Consider the following 19,159-nt stretch of genomic DNA (forward strand, 5'->3'; position numbering starts at 1 on the left):
GACAAGGGTGTTAAACTTTAGCTGCCTCCCCCTTGGGACTCATCTGACGTAATTTTAGGGAATTTCAGCTGCAGCAGTGTGACGAACACAGACATGAATCTCTCTCTCACCAATAATGCTGAAGCCATTCTTGAAGCCGGGCTGCTCCAGAGCAAAGGCCCATCCAATCACACCACCCATGGCTGACAGAGGCAACAGTGAGGGGCCAAGACTTTGGGGGATGTCACTAATAGCCACATAGGAGCGTCCATCATTCACCACCACATACGAGTGCAGATCGTTGCTGTTAAACCTCTCTGGAGTGGGAGAGTTGCCTACATAGACCTGTCCGTGGACTTTACCGTTCATCCTCTGAGGCTTTCCTAGAAAACAAAAGTAAGAGAGATAATACATTCTGTATGTAGATGTACCTTGCTTTGCTACTTCATACAAGCATTCAACGGAGCACTATTGATTGATGGCAATTAGTTTGTTAAAAAGCAGCATTATGGAAAAGTACGTCTCGTTTTGAAGTACAAGTGCATGACCTGAGAAAGACAAATTCAGATTCTCGTCCGTGTAAACCTATTACATCATTGCTCATGAAGTAGAAAGTAGCCTGTTTGTTAAAATTTTGATGGAAAAACAATCAAAAATACATCACTCTCTCATTTTTATGGACTTTATTTTCTTCTTCTGAGTCACAATTGAAGTGTTTCCACTGCATCTAAATAGGTTTGGGCCATATAAAGATATACGGGATAAGTTTTATAAATTTAGCCGATGATAGACATTTTAATACTATGGTTACATCGTTAAATTCATGCTGATAGCTGTGTCCTCAAAGTAATGTAGCATTCTTGCTAGCTCACTAGTGGCTAACGTCCCTCCACAATGTGAAACTGCTTCTAAGTCCCTGTCTACATTAAGCCAAATAACTCCTTAAACGAATAATTATTTAGTCTCAAACTCAATTTACCTGGGGTCCACTAGATGCAGAGTCTGGGTGAGGCTGAGCCGCAAGAAAAGATTTCTTACAAAAAATATTTTCGAATACCTTTACTTTTATTTTCAACACAAAATAAAATCAAAATATAAATGAACAAAATGAGAATTAAGTAAATACATCGGTCATAAGTAATAACAATAATAATTCGATTTCTCCAGTCAGCAATAATGTGTGAGGCAACGTAAATTAAACAATTAAAAAAACAAATAACGGTTTGAATTGGTCCAGGTTATTGGGGACTGTTATTACTGACGGACAGGTGTTGCGGTGTGACTGCAGCCAGGCACGTAAGAAAACCCTCGTCAGATGCGCGGATAGGCAATTATATCATCCGCAACCGCATCACCAAAGTTGTCATCCACCCGCCGTCCACCCGAACCATAATTTTATCAGGACCGTACCCGCCTGCCAACCGCCCGCTGTAATATATCAGAGGTTGTCCGCCTTTACCACTCACAGAGCTATTTAAACCTGTTTCACAGAGTAAAGATGACAATTGGAGCCGCTAACGCTACCGCGACTATTCAATAGCGTTCATCCTGATTACAAGAATATGGGCATGCTGTGAAGTCATTGCCTTAGACGCCTTCAACAACATGTACGAACCGATTGTTGGTCCGGCAACATGTTGTGTGCAGCTTCGGCAATTACACGTTCAAGATTGAAAGGCATACTGGGTGATACAGAGTACACTGATGGTTGTGATATAAACAACTTTAACACTTACTAATATGCGCCACGCTGTAAACCCACACCCAACAAGATAGACAAACACATTTCGGGAGAACATCCTCACAGTAACACAACATAAACGCAACACAACAAATACCCATAATCCTTTGTATCCGTGACAATTCCTGAATATATTTCACACCCCCGTGCCCCCAACCCCGCACGGGTTTGCTGCTAGCGGGGTGTATAAAATAGTCAGGAAGTGTCATGAATACAAATAATTATGGGTATTTGTTGTGTTGCGTTTATGTTGTGTTACTGTGAGGATGTTCTCCCGAAATGTGTTTGTCGTTTTTAATTGGTGTGGCTTCACAGCATGGCGCATATTACTAAGAGTGTTAAAATTATTTATATCACAACCATTAGTGTACTCTGTGTCACCCAGTATGCCTTCCAGTCGTGTGCGTGTTGCCGCGGAAGCCACACACATGATGCTGGACTGACAAGCAGATCGTACTTGTTGTAGTAGGCGACAAAGCCAATGGCTTCATAGCATGCCCAAATACTTATTATCTGGGTTACCACTGGCAGTCATTCAGGATAATAATAGCGTCTTTTATTGTCTTCTTCGCTTTATGACACGGGTCTTAAATGGCACTTTGAATGGCAAAGGATACCGATCACAGAACCATGAATATCAAATATTTCCGGATAGTTCAACCGCCACCCGCCCGAATCTGATTAAAATCTATTTTTTCGTCATGTCAACCGCCCGACCCGCGGTTTATCCGCGGACTCCGCGGATGAGACCGCAAACCGCGCATCTCTAACGGCAACGTTTCTGTCGCTTTCACTCATTTTCCGCTTTTCCACTAACGCAGGGGTAGGCAACCCAGAACGTTGAAAAAGCCATTTTGGTCTAGTGGAAAAGCAGCAACATGTTTCTCTGCTGGAATCACGCAAGTGACGTCAATGTTCGGCCCTCGAGAGCCATATACCACACCGTGATTGGTTGATTCCTTCAGTTCAGCACACAACGCTGTCAAGCACCATTCATATAAAACTTGCGGGCCACACTAACATTAAACTTTCAAATTAAGGTGGGGGCCGCAAAATAATGTCACGCGGGCCGCAATTGGCCCCCGGGCCGCGTGTCTGGGACCCCTGGTCCAAACCCTGTGTCAGCCACACTAACCCATCGTTTAAGGGTCCCCTCCTTGGATAATTTTTCACACGGGTAAGTGCGCCGTGTATTTCTTGAATCTCCGGCTCTTAGCTCTGTGTGGACTCATCTATCATTTACAAAAGGAGTTTGGAGAGGAAGTGACGTCAGAAAGAACAAGCACCACACAGGAAGTGACATCAAAAATAACGCGCCACAGCTAACTTTATAACAACCGGTTTCTAGTCGGAGGTAACCACTGGAAAGATGGGGGCGAGTCATTCATTCTCCTTCTTCTACATGTACAGGCGCTTGTGGAAATCACACATGAAAACCTTAAGAGAAGGAAACACGCGATTGCAGCTATTTCGGATACAACGCATTTCAGATGGAAAAATAGCAATGTTGAGGGACAGTTTTGGATAAGGCTTGGAAGAGCAGCAGCCTGGTGGGATATGTGTTTCTACAAGTTTGTTGTGTCGGAGGAATGGCAAGAGAACTTTCGAATGTCCAGGTCAGCTGTGACTCTACTTAGCGAAAAACTTTGTTCATTTGTTGAAGGGGAGACAACGAGAATGCGGGCTCCCGTGGATGTGATAAAAAAGGTAGCGTGTGCTTTGTATTACCTGGCCGATGAGCGAAGACTACGTAAAACACTGAATGCATTTGAACTGGCAAAGCATACTGTATCAGTTATTGTCCGCCATGTATGTCGAGCGACTACTCAACGTTTAGTTTTGTACTCCATAACTATTGTGAAGCCATGAAGTGGTTGTGGCTGTCAAATACGACCGCTAACTTCAGCCTCCAATCACAGGCAGGATTACAAGAATGGACATAGAAGGTGAAGTTAAAATAGGCAGGAGTGTCCTGACCAGATATCTAGATGGCTAGATTGATTGTTGTAAAATGTTATTTATCACTTTGTTTACTTTCACGCGTCCATTAAAGATATGATTCATGTATGATGGCTCAGGTATGATTCACTACAACAGTCTAACAGCTGCTGAGGATGAGGCAAGCAAGTTTTACTGTTAAAAGAAATGTGGCAATAGGCTACATTGAAATACTTCAAATACTAGAAACACTTCCAGGTCAGAGGTGACTATGACGTAATATACGTGAGCGTCTGCCATTTTCCGCGCATGCATACTAGGTCGCATTGCGCTGGCGGACGGAGAGGGAAGGGGTCTTAAACGATGGCATTGTGTGTGTGGACAGGGATAAGGTTAGGTGGGTTATATCCTGTATAACCTTAATGAGTGGCTTAGTGTAGAAGCAGTCTATGTCAGTATTTCTCACCTCCAAGGCAGCAAAAAAAAATATTTTTTACTGGAGGATGAGGTATAGCTAAAAATGCTACAATACACACTATAGGAGTATATATGCTAACCTAGAGTTATCGGTTGGTCGGCGGGCCGATACAAATATCTACAGTCACGTTACCAATATAGTACTGTATCAGTATATAGTCGATACTACAGCAATTAATTAAAAAAAAATTTTATTGTAAAAATGTGATTTTCTTTTTTCATTGTTTACAAACTCAGCAGTCCCTGGACACAGGAGGGTTTTAAGGGCAAAGACCAAGCCAATAATAAGAAATAATTGGAATATTTAATTGATATTGTTGTATCACCATCCTCAGTTGTTTTCTGATCATAATTGTACAAAAAAATGTTATCATTCAATGATCTTGAGCATTTTAAGTATCAGTTTACACTAAATTTGTAGTATCACCCATTAGGAGTGTTTGTAACCTGTCTTGAAATGCTTCTATTATCATTTATGTACCAAATAATATATCATGATATATATCGTTATTGCAGGAAGTTGTACAACACATCGATACAAAGTTTAGGCTAGTTTGCATATTGAAATAAAAAATGTTAAAACCCTTCCCTCCCTTATCTTAGGTCAACATGTTACAATAAATGGTACACGCACAGTGCAGACTGCTTATGACTACCAAACGATTACTGTATGTTTTGAATGAAATACGGCCATACCTTCTGATACACACTGTATCCCGTTGCCGTAGAAACCAGGCCTGCAGTGGCAGCAGTACCCACTGGAGTGGTCCTTGCAGTCAGCAAACGGAGAACACTTATTTCTGTTGTTTGCGCACGTCCCAAGATTGTATGCAAACACTAAAATGTGGAAGATAACAATAATCAAACCACAAACACAAGTAACGATCACATTGGTATACTCTTTTGGACTTACCGTCTACATTTATGTCAGTGTCATCCACCACCACCACTTCAGAGTTATCGGGCTGGTGTGGCTGGTACTGAACGGGTTGGACATCAATCTCCTCTTCAGGGTCAAAAGGAGGATACACCTCCTGCTGTCCATTAGTAAACACCCGCCTGTCATCGGGGGCTGCTTCGGGGGCTTCGGTGAAAACTTGAGGGGTAGCCTCAGCGGGAAAGTCGCTCACCTCACCTGGAGCCACGTTGGTAAAATATGGAGAAGTGCCAATCTCATACACCCAAACGCCCCTGAGGCCTGAGTTTGTCTGCCTATTAAAGTAAAATCACATTTTAAATACTTTATTTGATAAGCAGTTATTATTTTTACTTTGCTTCCAGACTTACTCAGCCAAAGCGCTGATGGAGGCGTCATCATCAGTGGTTGTGCGGTAGTATGGACCCTGACTGGAAAACAGGAAACCCTGGACCAGGCCTTTATTGAAGCCAGCGTGCAGGATGAAACTGTTGTCTTTTACAGGGCTGGTGGTGTACTGTACCCCATCTCTGGCATACAGGAGGATAGCGTTTGAAGCTGTCTCCAAGGATGCAATTACCAGTTGGAAGGTGTTTCTCTGTGAAGGAAGAATGTAAAAAAAAAATGGCTGTGTCAGATGATGCAAATGAACCATGCAGAGGCATCAGTCTGTTTCTCGATTAATTGTTATGCTTTAATTGGTCAATTATTAATTAGTTGTCAATCATTCACAATACTTATGTAAAACAAAAATGTGTTTTTCTTTTTTATGCATTCAAATTTTGAAATAAACACTACAGTTGCAAAAGACAGCTATAAATAGAGGTAATGAGATGTGATTTATTCTGCCTATAAACCACTTTAAAAACAACCCTCCAAAGACCGCCATCAACCTTTTGTACACATGCTGTAAATCTATATGTGATGAAGTAACAGGCACATTCATAATAACATGTAATATTTACGTCTTTTGCTCATTTTAAGCATTACGGCCGTGCGTTCATTTCACTGACTCATCACAATGTTCGTTGTTTCCTTAAACGGCCTCCCAGGACACACCTGCACAAGTTCAACTTTGTGTAATATGGACTGAGATCAATGTGACTACCATATTTTCCAGATTATTATTAGTCGCTACTTTTTACCCACGCTTTTGACCCTGCGACTTATAATGAATATTTATTGGCGAACAGCCATAATGTTTTGTATCCAACAAATTGTTTTAATATAACACCAACAGAGACACTGAAAAGGCGTGTTATTGTTTGGGCAATGGCCCCATGTTTTGAACGACTTCACTCACTCCAGGTGCTGCTGTTGATGTACTTCATGTTTCATGCCTTGAACCGGAAGTGTAAGTTCCATTTTGTCTATTATCTGTCCATAGCGTTTTTGCTTGAAAAGATTCTTCATTCATCACTTCAAGCATTATTTGTACGTTTTACAAAATAATTAATACAATTCATACTTACTAAACCGTGCCGTGTCTGATCTCTGTAGAAGTGTTTTCATGCATAATACCTATGTGCTATATTTATGTAATCAAGATAGCGCTTTTAGCATTAGCGAATATGGACGTCTGATAGTGTTATTAACTTAAATTGGCATTTTTTTTTTGTATTGTTTAAATTTCGGAAATTCACCTAAATGTCACAGTGGACTTATTAGGTCTGTTTAGCTGATTGGAGAGCTACGTTCCGCAGCTAGTGGGTTCATGACGATGACTTCTATTTTGCTTGATCAGCCGTTTGGAAACAATTAAGGTACGTACATAAATATTCATAAAAATCTTTCGTATCTGTATATATCTGCGGCTTATAGACTGGTGCAGTTAATACATGTAAACATATTTTTTTCTTCTGAAATTTGGTGGGTGCGGCTTAAAGGCCTACTGAAACCCACTACTACTCACCACAAAGTCTGATAGTTTATATATCAATGATGAAATATTAACATTGCAACACATGCCAATACGGCCTTTTTAGTTTACTAAATTGCAATTTTAAATTTCCCGGGACTTTTTTCTTGAAAACGTTGCGTAATGATGACGCGTACGCTTGATGTCACGGGCTGTTATGAATATGAGCGCTGCGTACACACACAGCTAAAAGTCGTCTGCTTTAACGGGATAATTACACAGTATTTTGGACATCTGTGTTGCTGAATCTTTTGCAATTTGTTCAATTAATATAGGAGAAGTCAAAGTAGAAAGACGGAGTTGGGAGGCTTTAGCCTTTAGCCACACAAACACACGGTGATTCCTTGTTTAAAATTCACGGACGTGAAACTTTACTAGAAATCACAGCGAACAGGGATCCCAACCGAATGTCAACCAGCAGGTTTCGGTGATAAAATTGTGGTAAAAAGTCGCTTCTTACTGGATATCAGCTGAGCTTGTGTCTCCAGTACAGCTGCCGTGGACTTCCCCGAGACACTACGCGTCAACACCCGGCCGTGGACGTACACTTCCGACTATCAGGTAGTGTTAAACTCACTAAAACACTAGCAACACAATAGAAGGATAAGGGATTTCCCAGAAATATCCTGTTAATATCTCTAAAACCTTATGAATCCGTTTCAATGCAAAGCGATTGCAATCGCGTTTTTTTTTTTTTCTACTATGCTATCAATATCCTTAAACACGAATCTTTCATCCTCGCTCAAATTAATGGGGAAATTTTCGTTTTCTCGGTCTGAATAGCTGTTTTTGTTGGAGGTTCCCATTAAAATCAATGTGAATATATGAGGAGCCAACAACATGTGACGTCATCGTCTGCGAGTTCCGGTAGAGGCAGGGATTTTCTCCAGTTGCGAACTTTATCTACTAAATCCTTTCAGCAAAAATATGGCAATATCGCGAAATGATCAAGTATGACACATAGAATGGACCTGCTATCCCCGTTTGAATAAGAAAATCTCATTTCAGTAGGCCTTTAAATACTAGTGCACTCTATAGCCCGAAAAATATGGAAATTGGGTTTATTTTAGAGGTGACACTGCAACGTGTTCCTAATTGAATTGAAGTCAAACATGTTGAATATGTTTGCAGACAGCTTTTTGTGTCCCGTCACATATCTTTCATCAATGAGCTGTGAGTCCCACCTTCTGGTCGACATTATCTCCTCTGCTTTGATGTTCACTGCGGGCGATGTCTAGCCAGGTGATAACTACAACATGGGTGGGACTGACTTCTTTGTCGTCTGGGAAGGCCCTGTTGATGTGCTCCGCTGCCCGAAGAAGCACATCCGGGCTGCTGTCTTGTCGAAAGAAAACCTTGCCCACGCGGTCACTTGTGTCCAGATCTCCATGTAGAGCTGCAATCATCCCAAACTTTGCGGGCATTTTGCCAAGATAGGTCTCCTCGCTTTTGGGTTCCGCTGTGGCAACGAAACCATTGGTGTTGATCTGAGCAAGAGATAGAAAAGGAAAGAGAGTGACTTTGTTGCAAATCACCAGGACAGAGACACGTGAAAGAACTGTGACCCACTTTGATCTTTATCCCAAACTCATTAGACTAATGATCCTGCTGCTACGTGCCACACGAATGAACACATTTTACACTCACAGCTAACACGTGAGGAATGTAAAAGTTGGGCTCGTATCAAAAACACACGAAAGACGCCCTCAGCACATGGGGCTCCTTCACTTCCTAATGGGGAGAAAACAAGAGCGCTACGTTTCCTGTCCTTGCTCCTGATCAGCAGGCCCAGAGAGCCTGACAACTGGGCATTCATCTTCATTACGAACACTTCCTGGCCCAAGGGGAAGATAACACTGGGAACATGGTCGAGTCTGTGTGATTCTGATCTTTTATACTGGCACACAGTAGGGATTTGCAATTAGACCAGAGGCATGTGTGCCATGTATGGAGGTGTGACTGTCCCTTCATTTACAGAAAAAAAATCTTCATTGAAGTGGACAACTAATTGATGGTGAGCAGGGTTGCCCCAGGGTAAATTGGGGTCCTAAGCAGAATGTATACTCCATACTTGCCTAGCAACCCATTCCTGAGGTTTGTATTGAAAAATTGACTGTATTTTCCTCATTGAATGTAGTGTTGTTTGTGTCAGTACTGTAAGATGCACTATGTTTTTCGCACTTTCCACAAGGTTTTTGTAATGACAACATTGCGTATTTCTGATTTGTCATTTTTCCCTTTCTGGTTTTAAAAATGACAAACTATTTGGCGGTGTGCTTGGAAGCAGTGGCCACTCTCTCCAGGGTACAGAGTAAGAGAGAAACGGTAACCCGATTCTTTCGTATGTGTTGCAGGTATGGTAAAATCAAAAATAACACATTTTTGGTATCTTACAGTCTTCAAAATGAATTCTAACTTTTTTTTTATTGGGGTGAAGATCTTTTTAATGCTTTTTAAATAAACCTTAAATTTAACTAGATACATTTTTATAAATCTCATACAAAATATCGACAACACAAGAAGCTAAGAAACATTTCAATAAATACTAAAGCAAAATATGATGTGGATAAAAAATCCCTCCATATTCCCTACTGTTCTCTACTGTTACCATATCTGAGTTATTGTGTAGAAATTAGGGATTTAACGATACCGCGATCAATGATAAACTGTGGTAAAATTCCCAACAGTTATTTTTAGCGTTTTAGATTTTAATTATCGTACAACCGCACTTTGATGATACAGCTCATTTCCTGGAGTAGCAAGCCAGCGTGCTAAATGCTAGCTATCTTACATTCTACCGTATTTTTCCAAGTATAAATCGCTCCGGAGTATAATTCGCACCTGCTGAAAATGCATAACAAAGAAGAAAAAACATATATAAGTCGCACTGGAGTATAAGTCGCATTTTTTGGGGAAATGTACTGGATAAAACCCAACACCAAAATAGACATTTGAAAGGCAATTTAAAATAAATAAAGAACAGTGAACAACAGGCTGAATAAGTGTACGTTATATGACGCATAAATAACCAAATGAGAAGGTGCCTGGTATGTTAACGTAACATATTATGGTAAGAGTCATTCAAATAACTATAACATATAGAACATGCTATACGTTTACTCAACAATCTGTCACTCCTAATTGCTAAATCCGATGAAATCTTATACGTCTAGTCTCTTACGTGAATGAGCTAAATGATATTATTTGATATTTTACGGTAATGTGTTAATACAAACCCTGTTTCCATATGAGTTGGGAAATTGTGTTAGATGTAAATATAGACGGAATACAATTATTTGCAAATCCTTTTCAACCCATATTCAGTTGAATATACTACAAAGACAACATATTTGATGTTCAAACTGATAAACATTTTTTTTTTGTGCAAATAATTATTAACTTTAGAATTTGATGCCAGCAACACGTGACAAAGAAGATGGGAAAGGTGGCAATAAATACTGATAAAGTTGAGGAATAGTCATCAAACACTTATATGGAACATCCCTCAGGTGTGCAGGCTAATTGGGAACAGTTGGGTGCCATGATTAGGTATAAAAGCAGCTTCCATGAAATGCTAATTAATTCAAAAACAAGGATGGGATGAGGGTCACCACTTTGTAAGCAAATTGTCGAACAGTTTTAGAACAACATTTCTCAACGAGCTATTGCAAGGAATTAAGGGATTTTACCATCTACGGTCCGTAAAATCATCAAAAAGTTCAGATAATCTGGAGAAATCACTGCACTTAAGCGATGATATTACGGACGTTGTATCCCTCAGGCGGTACTGCATCAAAAACCGACATCAGTGTGTAAAGGATATTGCCACATGGGCTAAGGAACACTTCATAAAACCACTGTCAGTAACTACAGTTGGTCGCTACATCTGTAAGTGCAAGTTAAAAGTCTATTATGCAAAGCCAAACCCATTTATCAACAATATCCTGAAACGCCGCCGGCTTGGCTGGGCCCGAGCTCACCTAAGATGGACTGATGCAAAGTGGAAAGGTGTTCTGTGGTCTGACGAGTCCACGTTTGAAGTAATATTTGGAAACAGACGACGTGGTGTCCTCCAGAACAAAAAGGAAAATAACTATTGGGATTGTTATAGGCGCAAAGTTCAAAAGCTAGCATCTGTGATGGTATGGGGGTGTATTAGTGCCCAATTTCATTTATGTTGATTTAACCCCCAATTCCAACCCTTAATGCTGAGTGCCAAGCAGGGAGGCAATGGGTCCCATTTTTTTTTATAGTCTTTGGCATGACTCGGCCAGGGTTTGCACTCGCAACCTACCTATCTCAGGGCGGACACTCTAACCACTAGGCCACTGGGTAGGTGGCCTAGTGGTTTAAGCGTTATAGCTCGCCCGCTTGCATTTTCTAGGACGTAATGACGTACAGTAACTACGCATGAACGTATGTACATGGGCATTAGTTCTGGCTGTTAATAGCTGATGATAGCGACCTGGATAGCTGGCATTAGCTGTCATCCATCCAACCATTTATACTGCATGTCCCTCTCATCATTGAATGTATAGTATCGTAACAGCAACATGACTAAAATGTGTTTGTTGCGTCTCTTGGACTGCTTTTTAATGTGCTCACGCGGGTGAGTGACAGCCATAAACACAATCATTTCATTTGGGCGGGTAAAATTTTTCATTACACAAACTTAGCAATTCTGAAAGATATAGACCGTTTTAATCAATCAATCAATCAATCAATGTTTATTTATATAGCCCGAAATCACAAGTGTCTCAAAGGGCTGCAGATCCCACGATAGGGCAAGGAAAAACTCAACCCAATGGGACAATGAGAAACCTTGGAGAGGACCGCAGATGTGGGGACCCCTCTCCTCGGGCGACCGGTGCAATGGACGTCAAGTGGATCTAGCATAATATTGTGAGAGTCCAGTCCACAGTGTTTCTAACATACTAGTGAGAGTCCGGTCCATAGTGGGGCCAGCAGGAGACCATCCCGAGCACAGGCAAGGCAGCACTTCATCCGTTAAATGTGTTCCGTTAAACCACTTAATATAAACAATTGTGTTCTTGTTATATTTTTGATGAGAAAACTGTAACTGAAAGGAAGTTGATTCGGTTATAGCTCTTCCGTGGGCGCTGACGCGTGACTTGCGATTCTCTTCCACAATGCTAGAGGGCAGTGTTTTCCTGAGTAAGTAACCACAACTCTTAGCTAGCTAATACCTTCCTGTGGGTAGTACTAAACTAATGGCAACTGAAACGACATCAACATCGTTGTTGGACCTTTAACTACCCTTTTGAAACACTTTTATGGTACATAATTGCTCTGAAACGGGAGAAGACGTTTGCACAGGATGGCTGTGCGAGTCGAAGAAGAGTGTGGAGGAAAACCTGGAAATTATGTACGAAAACATCGGACTCCGCGGTCTGCAAAGCAAGATTTTTTTAGGGGGTGCGTATACAGGTCCGCTGAAGGCTTCGGAGGGGGAAGAGCCAGCTATGTGACGGTAGAGCAAATTTTAGCCTTTAATTCTATTTTTAAGTATACAGTCGGTAAAAAAAAATAGCTGTGTGCTGAAAAAGACCCAAGAAAAACAACTTTTAATTTTGTGTTTTAACCACTGGTTTGGGCTACATCGGCAATTGTCCATATCAATCAATCAATCAATGTTTATTTATATAGCCCCAAATCACAAATGTCTCAAAGGACTGCACAAATCATTACGACTACAACATCCTCGGAAGAACCCACAAAAGGGCAAGGAAAACTCACACCCAGTGGGCAAGGAGAATTCACATCCAGTGGGACGCCAGTGACAATGCTGACTATGAGAAACCTTGGAGAGGACCTCAGATGTGGGCAACCCCCCCCTCTAGGGGACCGAAAGCAATGGATGTCGAGCGGGTCTAACATGATACTGTGAAAGTTCAATCCATAGTGGCTCCAACACAGCCGCGAGAGTTCACTTCAAGCGGATCCAAGACAGCAGCGAGAGTCCCGTCCACAGGAAACCATCTCAAGCGGAGGCGGATCAGCAGCGTAGAGATGTCCCCAACCGATACAGGCGAGCGGTCCATCCTGAGTCCCGACGAGCGGTCCATCCTTGGTCTCGACTCTGGACAGCCAGTACTTCATCCATGGTCATCGGACCGGACCCCCTCCACAAGGGAGGGGGGGACATAGGAGAAAGAAAAGAAGCGGCAGATCAACTGGTCTAAAAAGGAGATCTATTTAAAGGCTAGAGTATACAGATGAGTTTTAAGGTGAGACTTATGGATGGATGTAATATCCATCCATTCATCCATCCAGCCATCTTCTTCCGCTTATCCGAGGTCGGGTCGCAGGGGCAGCAGCCTAAGCAGGGAAGCCCAGACTTCCCTCTCCCCAGCAACTTCGTCCAGCTCTTCCCGGGGGATCCCGAGGCGTTCCCAGGCCAGCGGGGAGACATAGTCTTCCCAACGTGTCCTGGGTCTTCCCCGTGGCCTCCTACCGGTTGGACGTGCCCTAAACACCTCCCTACGGAGGCGTTCGGGTGGCATCTTGACCAGATGCCCGAACCACCTCATCTGGCTCCTCTCGATATGGAGGAGCAGCGGCTTTACTTTGAGTTCCTCCCGAAAGGCAGAACTTCTCACCCTATCTCTAAGGGAGAGCCCCGCCACACGGCGGAGGAAACTCATTTCGGCCGCTTGTACCCGTGATTTTGTCCTTTCGGTCATGACCATAGGTGAGGATGGGAACGTAGATCGACCGGTAAATTGAGAGCTTTGCCTTCCGGCTCAGCTCCTTCTTCACCACAACGGATCGGTACAACGTCCGCATTACTGAAGACACCGCACCGATCCGCTTGTCGATCTCACGATCCACTCTTCCCTCACTCGGGAACAAGACTCCTAGGTATTTGAACTCCTCCACTTGGGGAAGGGTCTCCTCCCCAACCCGAAGATGGCATTCCACCCTTTTCCGGGCGAGAACTATGGACTCGGACTTGGAGTTGCTGATTCTCATTCCGGTCGCTTCACACTCGGCTGCGAACCGATCCAGTGAGAGCAGAAAATCCCGGTCAGATGAAGCCATCAGGACCACATCATCTGCAAAAACAAGAGACCTAATCCCGCGGCCACCAAAACGGAACCCTCAACGCCTTGACTGCGCCTAGAAATTCTGTCCATAAAAGTTATGAACAGAGTCGGTGACAAAAGGACAGCCTTGGTGGAGTCCAACCCTCACAGGAAACGTGTCCGACTTACTGCCCGCAATGCGGACCAAGCTCTGACACTGATCGTACAGGGAGCGGACAGCCACAATAAGACAGTCCGATACCCATACTCTCTGAGCACTCCCCATAGGGCTTCCCGAGAGACACGGTCGAATGCCTTTTCCAAGTCCACAAAGCAAATGTAGATTGGTTGGGCAAACTCCCATGCACCCTTAAGAACCCTGCCAAGAGTATAGAGCTGGTCCACAGTTCCACGACCAGGACGAAAACCACACTGTTCCTCCTGAATCCGAGGTTCGATTATCCGGCGTAGCCTCCTCTCCAGTACACCTGAATAAACCTTACCGGGAAGGCTGAGGGGTGTGATCTCACGATAGTTGGAACCCATCCTCCGGTCCCCCTTCTTAAAGAGAGGAACCACCACTCCGGTCTGCCAATCCAGAGGTACCACCCCCGATGTCCACGCGATGCTGCAGAGTCTTGTCAACCAAGACAGGCCCACACCATCCAGAGCCTTAAGGAACTCCGGGCGGATCTCATCCACCTCTGGGGCCTTGCCACCGAGGACCTTTTTAACTACCTCAGCAACCTCAGCCCCAGAAATAGGAGAGCCCACCACAGATTCCCCAGGCACTGCTTCCTCATAGGAAGACGTGTTGGTGGGATTGAGGAGGTCTTCGAAGTATTCCTTCCACCTATCCACAACATCCGCAGTTGAGGTCAGCAGAACACCATCCGCACCATACACAGTGTTGATAGTGCACTGCTTCCCCTTCCTGAGGCGGTGGTTGGTGGTCCAGAATCGCTTCGAAACTGTCCGGAAGTCGTTTTCCAGGGCTTCCCCGAACTACTCCCATGTCCGAGTTTTTGCCTCCGTGACCGCTGAAGCTGCACACCGCTTGGCCTGTTGGTACCTGTCCACTGCCTCCGGAGTCCTATGAACCAAGAGAACCCGATAGGACTCCTTCTTGAGCTTGACAGCATCCCTCACCGCTGGTGTCCACCAACGGGTTTTAGGATTACCACCCCGACAGGCACCAACTACCTTGCGCCCACAGGTCCAATCAGCCGCCTCGACAGTAGAGGTGCAGAACATGGTCCACTCGGACTCAATGTCCAGCACCTCCCTCGTGACATGTTCAAAGTTCTTCCGAAGGTGGGAATTGAAACTTTCTCTGACGGGAGACTCTGCCAGGGGTTCCCAGCAGACCCTCACAATGCATTTGGGTCTGCCAGGTCTGTCCGGTATCCTCCCCCACCATCGCAGCCAACTCACCACCAGGTGGTGATCGGTAGAAAGCTCTGCCGATATCTTCACCCGAGTGTCCAAAACATGAGGCCGCAAAGCCGATGACACAACTAATAACAAAACACCCCTTGGGTTCCGATTTTGGCGGCCGTTCTTCCCAATCACACCTCTCCAGGTTTCACTGTCGTTGCCAACATGAGCGTTGAAGTCCCCCAGTAGGACAAGGGAATCACCCGGGGGAGCACTTTCCAAGACACCCTCGAGTGTACCCAAAACGGGTGGTTACTCTGAACTGCTGTTTGGTGCGTAAGCACAAACAACAGTCAGGACACGTCCCCCCACCCGAAGGCGGAGGGAGGGTACCCTTTCGTCCACCGGGTTGAACTCCAACGTGCAGGCTTCGAGCCGGGGGGCAAAAAGAATTGCACCCCAGCCCGTCGCCTCTCACTGCCGGCAACGCCAGAGTGGAAGAGAGTCCAGCCCCTCTCAAGAGAAGTGGTTCCAGAGCCCTTACTGTGCGTCGAAGTGAGTCCGACTACATCCAGCCGGAACTTTTCCACTTTGTGCACTAGCTCAGGCTCCTTTCCCCCCCAGTGAGGTGACGTTCCACGTCCTAAGAGCTAGCTTCTGTAGCCGAAGATCGGACCGCCAAGTGCCCTGCCTTCGGCTTCCGCCCAGCTCACATCCGATGGCCCCTGCTATAGGTGGTGAGCCCATTGGAGGGGTGACCCACATTGCCTCTTCGGGTTGTGCCCGGCCAGGCCCCATGGGAACAGGCTCGCCATCGTGCCCCACCTCCGGGCCTGGCTCCAGAGGGGAGCCCCGGTGACCCGCGTCCGGGCAAGGGAAATCTGGGTCCACGATTTGTCTTCTTCATAAAGGTCTTCGAGGTGCTTTTTGTCTGATCCCTCACCTAGGACCTGTTTGCCTTGGGAGAGCCTACCAGGGGGCATAAAGCCCCTGGACAACATAGCTCCTAGGATCATTGGGACACACAAACTCCTCTAACACGATAAGGTGGTAGCTCAGAGGATTATGTCATACCTTGTATCATTTAAATGTGTTACTCTGATTTGCTCATGAGCTTAAAGTTAATAAATATTATTTCATATTTATAGTTTTTGTGTGCCTGTTTGCATAGAAACACTTTAATGAAAAGTGCAATAAATGCAAATTATGCTTTTCTGTTAAGTTTAAAGTTTTAGCAGTACTGTCGCACATTTTGTCATAAAAATTGTAAGAAATATCCAGCACTTTTCTTTGATAAAAACAGAATGAGGGACTATAAAGGGCTATTTGTCTGTCCAACACAATGGCGCAGCTTTCATACAAATTTGGCTACTGCATTTTGGGCATTCATATGCTTCACATGGTTACTTCAAATATGTCCAATAGAGAAACAGCAAAGCAGGAAATTCGGTATATAAATCATGTTACATCAAACCAGACTGTAAGCGCATTATATTTGCAGTCACATATCAAATATAACAAAAGAAGAAAAATATACCTTTAGGTAGAAAAATCTCATTTAAAACAATTTGTATGCACGACCAACACTTAAGACCTTTAGCATATCAGTATGTAGAATTAATTTATGGAATGAATCAAGCAAAGAAGTCAAACAATGTACCTAATGATCCAGTTTAAGAGGCTGTTCAAACTGAAAGTAATTACAAAATACAATGAAGAAGAATTTCTACAAACGTCTCGAACCTTAGTATTTGTCTTGTTATGGGAATCATAACTGAATCAACTATTAAGAGAACCGTTGTATTTCATTGTGTTACAAAATGAAGACAGGAAGTGGTAATGATTTGTAACAAATCAGAAAAGGGTTAGGGTTAAATAAGCTTTGCTTCTTTCTTATCCTTTTCGGACATGTTGTAAAGGAAAAGGAGAATATGTAAATGATATATAAATTGTATGATGCATCAAATTGTGACTGTATACATGTTTGAAAAAAACTTCAACCATAACCACAGCCATATATATTTACAAAAAACCTGTGTGGGGTACTTTGGGCTGTGTGGGTCAACAGTAAAATGATAACATCAGGCTATAAGAATGTGAGGACACATGCATTCCACACGACCCCATGCAGTCTATGTGATAAGAAAATCAATATTTACTAAGAAAAACCTTATTCTCTGACCCATTCACGTGTTTTGCCATTTCTGCGTATTATTTATTCAGTGTGTGACTAACCAGCTGTGCGTAATTGCGCAAGAGCACAGGACAGTCTACCCTAACCACAGGAAGGTGGGTGTATTACTTTGAAAAAAAGTGATAAGTAATGTTGTAAGTGTGTATTTTACTTACAAAAATGCTGTTAAAAGTGCCATCATAAAACAAAACTGGCTTGTCCAGTTCAAGTCTTTGCGTCTGGTCATTGCCCGGTTCTAGTTGTTGGTCTCCTGCGCTTACACCAAAAGGGAAAAAGTCCTCTGTCGTTACGCTGTGCGCCGACGACGCAAATCCGGCAAATAAAGCGACACAGATGAGCCAACAAGCCATTGCTTGTCTTGTAGAAGGAGGTCTTGGAGTGTGCTTTGAGTCCAGACCCTCACCACTCCAATCCACGGTGGAGAGTGAGTAAAGTTCAGAAAAAGTTTGAAGGACTTGGGGCGGAGCTGAGGGGGAGGGTGGGGGTCTTTTCATCAAACAGCAATACTAGAAAAGGAAATAAGAGAGGGGGGCCCGGCTCATCCTTAAAGCAGTTTCCTGAAGAGGTCCCCTCTGCAAACACACATTCGATTTGTTGAAATATTTGCAACAACAACACTCATAAATCAGCTCAACTCCATTTGATGCTGAATACCTTACCTCTGTTTGCACTGATTAAGTGTCAAAATAAAGGATCCACTGTGTGTGGGAGATCCACGCTGAAGCCATATTAGTGCATTTGGAGATAAGCCAGAGGCCCATCAGAGCACTGACATCAGAGCATGGACCAGTGACCACCAACAGAACCTCTCGGCGGCTTTGATTGTGACATTATTACAGTATGGGCAGGACAAGATGACAGAACATACATTCTACATGCTAGTTGGGATAATGAACACTCTTCATGGATGGCCAGTCACCCACATCCCTTACATTCATGTCTCAACATATTTCTTCTATGAGGGTAAGTGATGCAACATTTCGAAAGTACATCAGAGTGAGTTGAATGCACTACCATGCGGTAAAAATAGAAGATTATTTGATAACCGTGACAACTTTATGTCCAAAGTTTATATTTATTGGCCATTTTTGCTACTTTGTAGAACAAGAAACCATATTTCGTATGTTGAATGTGGAAATGGATGCTCCATTATAGTAACCGAAGAAATAGACAAATTGAAAAGAAGGTTTGACAAAAACAGACTATCCCTGAATCTAAGTAAAACAAAAATAATGCTAAATAGACGGAATAGATATTGAAAGAGTAAAACAAATCAACATTTTGGGCGTAATAATAGATGATCAAATGAACTGGAAATCTCATGAAAATATACAACATAAGGTGGCAATAATTATTTCAGTAATGAATGAAGCAAAATATGTTCTCAACCAAAAATCACTTCATATTAGCTACTGCTCGCTAGTGTTACCATAATCGAATTATTGTGCAGAAAAATGGGGAAATAACTACAAAAATACACTTCATTCACTAACTGTGTTACAAAAAAGGTCAGAAAGAATAATACATAATGTTGGATATAGAGAACATACCAATATTTTATTTATTAAATCCA

General features: G+C 43.2%; 1 protein-coding gene across 1 annotated transcript in view; it reads right to left on the reverse strand.

Moving 5' to 3' along the window:
- The window catches only part of nid1a (nidogen 1a), a 38,229-nt gene extending 20,132 nt beyond the window's left edge, over positions 1–18,097 (reverse strand). Inside the window, exons 1-6 of the mRNA XM_061910645.1 lie at positions 17,742–18,097; positions 8,154–8,456; positions 5,423–5,649; positions 5,049–5,347; positions 4,832–4,972; positions 111–362 (exon numbers count right to left, since the gene is read on the reverse strand). Coding sequence (XP_061766629.1) covers positions 111–362; positions 4,832–4,972; positions 5,049–5,347; positions 5,423–5,649; positions 8,154–8,456; positions 17,742–18,080 — 1,561 coding nt within the window. The 5' untranslated portion in view covers positions 18,081–18,097. The remainder of the gene's footprint in view (positions 1–110; positions 363–4,831; positions 4,973–5,048; positions 5,348–5,422; positions 5,650–8,153; positions 8,457–17,741) is intronic.
- Positions 18,098–19,159: the final 1,062 nt, after the last annotated feature.

This window comes from Nerophis ophidion, linkage group LG09 (genome assembly GCF_033978795.1).
Source record: "Nerophis ophidion isolate RoL-2023_Sa linkage group LG09, RoL_Noph_v1.0, whole genome shotgun sequence".
In the NCBI taxonomy this organism is placed as follows: Eukaryota; Metazoa; Chordata; class Actinopteri; order Syngnathiformes; family Syngnathidae; genus Nerophis; species Nerophis ophidion.